This window comes from Asterias rubens, chromosome 6 (assembly GCF_902459465.1).
Source record: "Asterias rubens chromosome 6, eAstRub1.3, whole genome shotgun sequence".
NCBI classification, from domain to species: domain Eukaryota; kingdom Metazoa; phylum Echinodermata; class Asteroidea; order Forcipulatida; family Asteriidae; genus Asterias; species Asterias rubens.
The window spans coordinates 3,600,336-3,609,759 of NC_047067.1; the positions used below are offsets into that span (position 1 = coordinate 3,600,336).

The following is a 9,424-nucleotide window of genomic DNA, read 5'->3' on the forward strand; positions in this document are numbered from 1 at the left end:
CATCCACTGACTACCAACAACAATCCCACCTTCTCGATCGGACATATACGTGCCTTTCGTATGTTTAAATTCGATGATTGAAACACAAAATTAGAGGTGAGAATCCGATGCAACAAATAAACCAGAACGAGGACAACCCTTCTGTGTTTGAACGACGGATAAATATCCCCTTTAAAGTTCCTTTATAAGGAAAGTTTATGACGCGGAACCCATGCTACACACAGTTGGTCTATGGTCTAAATAGAAACACCGAAATTGGCCACGCTCTAAACCATTGTGCAAAATGCATTATGCATGACCTTTGTTTGGCACGAATGGACGGCATTGCGCATGAGCGATAACCATCTTTTGTTATGCATAGCCCCGCCCTCTCTTGGCCCAGCACCAATCAAATTATAGATAGAGTGGAACCTGTATTTTTCCTCCGTGGCCGAACGGTGTAAACAACACAGGGACACTCACCAGCTTGCTTTATACCGTGACCCTTTGTACTACGCCCTGTCGTTATTGAATGAACGTCCCGAACAATCGGTTTATAGTACGTGGTTTGTAAGTAGTAGATTTTCACAAACAACATTGGCTGGAGTCGAGTAGAGAGTGGGCACGGCAGCCAAGCTGCAAACTCTTGTGGAATAATAATACCGGCATTCTGCTCAGTCGCTGGCTGAGAAAAGATCTAACGGTGAATAGTTCTCTGTCTTGGTTCACCGTTGAAGGAAATTGTTGTGTTCTATAATTAGGATGAGCTCCGTCAGGGTAGATTCACCGTTGCTTTCGGAGTTCCGGAGACAACCCTCTCCTTGCGTACCGACCATGCCAAAGCCACGGGCTTGTCGGAAGCTCTTCCCGGTGGACCACGCCGAGACGAATAGCTTCTTGCAGACTGAGATTGCTCAAATAGACGCAGAACAACAAGCTAACATGGGATTTGATTTGGGGAGATGTGTTCCTTTGGAGGACCAGAGTAGCAGTCGATACACCAACTGGGAGGCAATGCCAGCCGAATCCGTCCCGTCGTTTTATCGTGAAACATTTCCGAGGAAGAGAAATCGGCTGAGACAGCCAGAGCGTTTGTCCACTACGCCCCGTCAAAACAAAGTGGACAGTCGTATTCACCCTTTGCGCACCAACGAAGCCGATGGAACTACAGTCGTTCTCAAAACACATTCCACTGTTCGCGATAGTTCGTTTGTGCCTCTTCATCGTTTAGAAGCATCGAACAACTCAAAACAAAACTCTATCGCTACTGTCACATTATCCTCAAAAACCGACGACACAATTCCGTCAATATCAGAAACGTCGTCTGAACGCAAGACAATCTGCAAGGCCCAAAGACATGGTAGTGAGCTTGCAGTCACAACAAGTATACCGTCAACAGCCACATCAGTTGTTGACAAACAACAGATGCCGCAAACACAGTCTAAAGTCACCGGTAAGTTTCTCACTATGCTAAGTGCTATTTTAATTTTATTTACCCGATGCGTAGACCTAATGACATGTGTTTTTTGTGTTATGATGGGTATGTGTCAATTCTCCTTAATGCCTTAAACCGTCTGTAACATTTTAAAACCTCCTAAAACATTGCAATGTTCCATTTAGATTGTAAGTAAATTTTGCAGTAAGGTGTTAATTAAAAAAAAACACATTAAGATTAAGTTATTCTTTGACGTTGACAGTCAGTGTGGTTTTCACAAGTTCACAGAAGTTGGCATAACCATGGCATAACAAACAAACATCAAATATTTTGCAATAAAATAAATTTTCCCTTTTCGATTGCCGGCATGTCGTAACTTGTCTAGTGGGCGTTAGAAAATACCCTTGCAATATCGCGGTATCTTTTGTATTGTGTACACCAATTGTTCAGTAGTTGTTAGTGGTTAAACCAGGTGAGTGTATTCGCAAATAAGACCGTTAAAATTTATCAATATCTGTGGGTCAAAGACTAGAATCAGCAGCTCGTGGGACTAATGAAAAGGCGATTTTTTGTATAGTTAATTTACATTACTCCATACGAAGTGATGTCCAAAAATTTGAATGTGCTTCACTCACTGTTAGAAATATTGAAGTCAATTTGGAGAGACGGTTTTTTTTTTTTTTTACAATTTGTTTGCAACTACAACTCAAGAGACTTGCAAACATGGGCGAACTAACATCTGTCTTTACGCAATGAACATCTAGTTATTATTGTAATTTGTTTTATCACTCTGGATAATGCTTAAATACTTATTTTTGGTGAATTTTTGAGTGGTACTTGACTGATAAAGGGCGACGTAATGATACAACTTTTGAATAGTGGTCGTGTTGTTGTGTACTAGCAGTTCATAAAAAGACACGAGAAAAACAAACAGTGCTATTCGATGATCAATCTTGCATAAAATTTAATCGCTTATTATGTTCTAAAAAGCAAGTCCTAACATGACTTAATCTACAATTAAAACAAACGAACTCCTTGTGCTAAGAACAATATGCACAAATAAATTTCCGATTGTATAGAACCGGATGTTGTCAGAAATTGTTTACCCAACTTATTAATGATTGAATTGGGCGATGTGGGTACCGAGTTGACCTAGGTACGAGTTGACTTTGGTACGAGTTGACTTGGGTACAATATTTTGGGTACGAGTTGACTTGGGTACGAGTTGACTTGAGTACGAGTTGACCTGTTTCGCAATCAGGGACAAGTTAAAACTTATCCTAAAGCAACTGATTTGATGTAACATTTGATAGTTGAAGTTAATTTGTGAAGAATAGTGTCGTGAAATGTTCATCGATATCGAAATTGGCATGTGGGCAATTACAGAATGACCTCAATAATATCTATATAGCCAAAAAAGCCGAACAAACAAACTTTTTGAGCTAGCTATACTTAAAAAATAACGCTAAAACTGCCTCGTGTACTTGCTAAACGGTCAACTTAACCGATTGTGTGAACGGTTATATAATTAATTAGTTGTTTCCAACTTGCCAGCTTTCAAGGCCGAGCGATCATTGTGGTTAATATAAATTATACAACCACACCACTGATTGCTCTTCGTAATGGTCCCAACTGTACTTACGCTCTTTCTAGCTCCGCCAGTGGAGTTATAAACAACTCTATATATTCAAATGAAAACGATTGTTCACTATTCGGGCATAACAATAGCATGAACGTATCACGTCAGGGCCATGTGGGCTATACCGGCAAGATTTACACACACGGCTGAGAAAAATAGGACAAGTTGAAACTTGTCCACACAGAAGCAACCAGTTCAAAGTGCCTTGTGAATTGCTAACTGTGTATTTTTTATACTGGGAAATACGAGTTTGTGTCATGGTTGCTGAAAAACTGCATAAACGATGGTCATGGTTTGGATGGTCCCTGGTTTTTAAACCCAGTGGGGTGTATATTTTGCCCCAAAGATCACAACAAGATAAACACTTGCCACCCCTCCTTTATAATGATATGCAAAGCAGCACTAATCCTGCTCAACAAGCTTCCTACCCTAACTGTTGCACTAACGGCTCTTTTCAAAACCTTGTCCTAACAACTGTTTAGTTGCACTCCCTGACTTTACCGCCGCTGATTACGCGGCATATGGGTTGATGCGAAATTGATGACACTGGCTGGTTAACACAATTGTAATCACGGCATTTTAGATTTAGCAAGGGCTGCGCTGGCTAAAGAGTACCACTGTCGAGGAGCATAGAACAGGGAATTATGCTGGGAGCTAGCAAGAATTAATCCTCAAAATCGGATTATGTCTTTGCTCATTGCATGACAATAGTGGATGGTGGTTTAAATGGCTTGTATCCTCACAGCAAGTTAATTCCCAATGGGCTGTTACCCACAGGAAATCATGCGGAAGCCGTTCGGACCGACTTGACCAATGCAGCGCCTGAAAACTAAATTAATTTGTCAATGCTTAGCCTCTTCACTTTTGTTTTACAATAAACACCGTGAAGCTGCCGTTAGTGCAAGTTCCAACACGGGTTGAACATTGAGCCATCTATACACTTACATTTCCTTGATGCGAAAAAGGTTTATAATTTCCTCTGGAAGTCTGGACCTTTCTCACTTCTAACCATCTTCTAACCAAATCAAAAAGTGTAGAACAAAGCACTGACGCTTCGAGTTGAATTTAAATGCAATTGACAAATTTTAGGCATTTTGTTGTATAGAAACAACACCATTATTGTTTAAAGTAAATTCTAATTGACATGCTTTTTACCAAGTGGCTATCATTTTATTACATTTACAGATTATTTCAGGCAGCGAAAGAGGTGCGGGTCGTCAGAAATCAGAATTACGCCTGACACCGACGACGTAGGCAAGCACCCTGTTCCGACGAAGCGACGCATGGGGACAAACAGCCCCACTGACGGCGGGGACACGTTGCCTGAAGTCGGTCAGTCGTGATCGCTAACGGTACCTCATCAACCAAACACGGTAAGTACAGGTGTGGGTTTTTTGTGGGTTTTCTTTTTGTAGCAAAACCGACTTTGGTGTAATGCACCATAAATCACCTCACTGAAAAGAAAGGAAAGTGAGAGTCCCAATTGCTTTTTTCGGTTTGCACAATAGGCGTGGCACGGCACGTTGGAACTCGCACAGGTTTAGCTGATGAATGAACGCGTGCCAACCAGGCACTTGTATAAGAAGACCCTGGAGATCTGGGGCAGTGCCTTCAACCTATTTATATTCTCGCCAACTAGGAACCATCTTTGATGTAGATTCCCACACTAAAAATAGGTCGAACCTCGAGTTGCCTATCTTTAATGGGATAGAGTTCGGTCTGTAAAGGTATCAGAAGCCTCTGGAACATGCAAAAAGTTTAAATTGTTATGCCATTTAAAACAAGTTGACATAACATCTTACAACTCTTACAAAAATTCTTTAAGAGCAGCAGTTTCTGTTCTGTGAAACAAAATATAAAAAACCTTTGTAGCGGCCATTGTTCTGCCTTTTTACGCCGGCTTACGGTGTAAACGATACCCCCAAACGTTCATTTTATGGAGAAAAACATGTCCCAATCAACGAGAAAACACAAACAGACACCATTATTCGGGGTGCGTAGCCATTTTGAAGAAAAAAATAACACAAGTCCCAGTTCCAAATATTTTGAGTATGACTGATTACCGGTAGTTCATTGACCATTCTAGATTAGTTTGTTAAAAATAATCGAACAAGTCTGTGCTTGCTTCCAAACCAAAACGGATAAAGAACAAGTTGAGACTTGATCTACTCGAAAAACGAAAGAGACATGTTTGGACTTGTTTAATAGAAACACAATAAACATTCTTGTTTTTGCTGTTGTCGTACGATGGTAAACGTTGATCGCTCGTCTGTGCTACTGCTATAATAAAGTCTGTGCTAATTGTAGGTAAAGCGTTATCAGTCGTGTCCAGTGTTGGCGCACAGTTAGGAAAGTTCTCAAAGATGCACACGTTGTTCTAACCCAAACTGAAACAGAAAACAAGAATCATGTGTTAAAGATCAAACCATTTCTCACCTCAGAGTTGAGCTGAGAATCTTCTCACCTCAGAGTTGAGCTGAGAATCCGTGGTTAAAATGTTGTACACGAATACCAAGTGAGCTTAGAAAACTTTAAGCAGTGTTCCTGATTCGTAAACCAACTTCTTTCTTACCGAATGGGTGAACAAAATGAATTGTTAGCAAGTTTTTATTTTTGTCAATTGTTTACGAGTTATCATGGAAAGAGTTCTCGTTAAATTACTTTCCGTCGTTGCTGACTTTGCTCAGGAATGTTTATTTTGTCTAGAAAATATTACTATTGGCTATAGAAAATATATTACTGTTGCTCGTAGTTCGTCGTTAAACAAAAAAAAACAAGATTGGAATGGAAATGCAATTAATGAAAACGATGAAAATCAACTTCAGAGTATTGTCTAGAGGTGGAGTACCTACCGTTGAAGTTCCTTTACGGGCACACTGCAGTTGATTGGCGTGTACTATAATGTTCAAACAACTCTGCAAAGGTTAAACCTGGTGACCCTGTTTACAACATCATGCTCCTTTGCTGGTAATATCTTTTTAACAGCGTCACGTGCTATAAATACACATTTTGTTCACTTCAATGTTGCATGAAGCACACCGGCAGAATCGAGCGGTTCAAAACGGCTGTGGCTTTTGTTTTCTTGAAAACTCGAGGCATAAACGTTGGTTCCGTCATAGTGCCGGCAATTGACGATCGTTTGATAATCCTGATAAATTTGAACGGGTACCAGTGAATGCTGGTTTCGAGCTAAAGGACACGTAGTGCGACCGTATTGTAGAGGTCAATGAACGTTTACATGGCAGGGACGTGGTTTACTCAACACGCACAAGGCAATGCATTGTCACTAAGGTTGTTTTCCCGATGCCGGGGGTGTGTAGTATTGGCACGGTGCCAAACTCCTGTCAGCACTGAGATATTTTGTTCAGTGTGAATAAAGTTAAAACAATGGACGCGAGTTATATCGAATTTCGCATTGTTTGATTATATCGTTAGACTTGAAGAAAGGTCTGCCGTGCAGTTTCCTTCGTCTGTGGGTGGTTATAACTGAAGAGTGTAGCAGCGGGGGAAAAGCAATCAAAAAAAAAAACTTGAACGAATTTGTTAAAACAATTGTTCATTTCAATGTTTTGCCAACTTGACACACAAACGTCAACGTCACGATTTCCTTTTTTGTATCAATACCAGTTCCAGAATAGTAAAAAATACCCCGAACACGGTCTCCTATACCTAAGATTTCTCTTTAACTGTAGATACAAGTTCCATTGCGAGAAAGCTGTCGAAACTAAACGCATTCAATCTCACTCTCGAAAACCCAAACCACCTATTAATTTCGATGTAATTTCCACAGGAGAAGATTTATTGTAATGAAGATGGTGGGCTGAATCTACTCAATACAATCGTACGGTACCAAACAGGCGCTTAATGAAACGATGACTTCGGCTTCGGCACCGATTTGGGCCTTTTCCGCGCGCTCGAATTCACGCACCGAAAGCACACGTTTTCAAAATAAGCATTGGAGCACGAGGAATGATTTCATAAAATACTTACGCTAAAGTTGGTTGTTTTGTACGCAGTGAATGCTAATTGAGTAGCAAATGATGTTTTTTTAGTAGGATCTGAAACATTTTTGTAGCATTTTGCCACGCTATCCAAGACAGATCCCAAACCCAAGCTGTGGTTTCGACAAGACCCATAGTTTTTCTTCCCAAATGGTTCAACATTTCTTAAAGTATCTTGACCCAATCGGAATGAGTTTCAAGTATTACTAGTACAATGGATCGAAACTTGCACAACTAGTAAACAAAAGCTCATTCATAGTTGTTTTCAACTTCACCAAAACTTACAAAAAAATGGAGAATTCCCCGTAAATACCTTTTGTGTTTTTTGTACTACTACAATCTAACTAGTATTGTTATGGCTCACTTAAATATGTTCTCACAATTTTTCATTTCATATCGACAGATTTGGGCAAGTGCAACAACAACTCTGACAGCCCCGCCCCCAGGTCGAAGGTCAAAGGTCTTGACATTGACAAGGGACGCTACTGACGCCGCGGGCATTCGTAAGTTCAACCTCATTCACTGGTATTCTCCCCATCGCTGTACCAGAGGGACTGTGAACAAGTGCAGGCGGGGAGCTTGTTTTTCAACAATTTTGTTTTCTGTATCTGGAGAAATAAATCAGAGTAGTGGTGGCCGCGTGCCTTTGATAGGCATTGCACCGAAAACAACAGGTCATCGGGTCAGTTCGCTGGATCCCAGCCAATTATTTCGTTCTACCTGGGCACGCACCTTTTGATGTCAGAAGTGGGCAAGATGCCAAATGTTTTCCCGCGCTTCTTTAGCTGACACCTTAGCCTTACTTCACTAGATAAAAAGTCGGGATATTTATGGCATGGGGAGGTGGGTAAAGTTCAATGATATCTATCACAATGATAACAGTTCATTCTAATCGTGCTGTTGTGCATTATAGTAAAGAGCTATTAATTTGTGTGATGGTTTCGTGTAGAGATTGTAGAGATAAGCACAAACTTTGATTGATTTTGAACACTGTGATTCTACTTCAAGTTTTGGATCCAAAGCTTGTTTGTGTGACTGGTGTGTACATGTAAATATCACTTAACTCAACGGTATTAAGTATTCACTATTTCAGGAAACTTTTTCAAAGCATTTAAAATCTTTCGTGGAAACATTTCAGTATTACCGGTTATGTCGTCCACATTTCTATTTGGTGTACAGTCGACAAGGGAACTGGAACTTAAAAACAAAATACTAAAGACATTTTCTGTAAATAACTTTGTAAATCATAGTGTACAGTAACTTATTTCGTAAACAAAAAGATATAAATGTTTGTTCTAGAAATTAATGTAGTCTATATAACAGAAATAACTTATTTGGCTTTTACGACTTTGCAACATTCCATAAATAATATAACATGATGTAAAAAGAACTTAAGCAATTCTACTCTGTGCAAAAATTATCAGCATGTAAACAGCGTTGAAAACAATGTTAATAGTTATTATTAAAAAGTTTCTTAAGCTCAGGCAGTTAAAATAAAACACAAACATTGCCATTTTAAAACCAAGGATATTATCATTGGGTATAGCTGTCATAGAGCAATGTACCTTACTGGAGACTGTTAATTTATTCAATAATGGAAATAAATGAGGCTGTTAAACAGATGGTTAACTTATAATATACTTATTCATTTCTGCATTCTAGGAAATATTAAGGAACTGGGTCAGTTGGACTACCAGGAGGCTGGCCCAGGAATGAGTCAAAAACACGCATAGTCCTAGTTAAAAATCAAAATTTTTAAACAACTTTTCGGTCATGTCTTTCCAGTAATGGGTCAGGCCACTTGGGACCAAGAATCAGAGTCAATTGTTGTGACCTGGAAGTTGTTTGTAATATGTACACATGAACACGAAAGATTTGTTTAAAGTGTTAATGCAGAGATTGAAAACGGTTTTATAATGTCCTACTGTTTGCCATTATTTGTTTCCTTGAGTATTCAGTGAGTTAACAACATCCAAAGGTTATTTTGTTATGATCTTATTTTATAAATATATATCAATACCATTTATGCATGTACATAGACAAAAGCTTGTAACGAGGAAAGGTGATTCCTAAATGCTTTTAAGTTTCTTTTGTAAAATGAAAATTTTACCAATCATGTCGAACAATTTTGGAATTTCTTTTTGAAAACATGAGTAAATGAAACCCCGTTGTTGCAAAAAAAATTGCTTCATTTCAAAAAAATACAAGTTTCCCAAAATAACAAAAGACTGTGCCATTTTTATCTAAACTCCGAAAAAGGGTTTTAAAGTCGCTCCTTTATGTTCACTCCACAGTCAACCTGTTTTGAAAACATGCTCTCACTATTCATTGTCTGAAATATTTTTATAAATTTACCTTTAGAGTAATTTC

At 39.2% G+C, this 9,424-nt stretch overlaps 1 protein-coding gene across 1 annotated transcript; it reads left to right on the top strand.

The window, feature by feature from the left end:
* Window positions 1-457: 457 nt before the first annotated feature.
* Window positions 458-8,548, top strand: LOC117291192. The gene is made up of 3 exons (XM_033772786.1): window positions 458-1,432; window positions 4,239-4,426; window positions 7,458-8,548. The coding sequence occupies exons 1-2, from the start codon at window positions 742-744 to the stop codon at window positions 4,394-4,396; spliced, it is 849 nt and encodes a 282-aa protein (XP_033628677.1). The 5' UTR covers window positions 458-741; the 3' UTR covers window positions 4,397-4,426; window positions 7,458-8,548.
* Window positions 8,549-9,424: the final 876 nt, after the last annotated feature.

Excerpts from the sequence above, each read along its gene's own strand:
- LOC117291192 (XM_033772786.1), top strand. The coding sequence starts at position 742 with ATGAGCTCCGTCAGGGTAGATTCACCGTTGCTTTCGGAGTTCCGGAGA. Across the intron at positions 1,433-4,238 it reads AACACAGTCTAAAGTCACCG|ATTATTTCAGGCAGCGAAAG; the intron begins GTAAGTTTCTCA and ends TTACATTTACAG.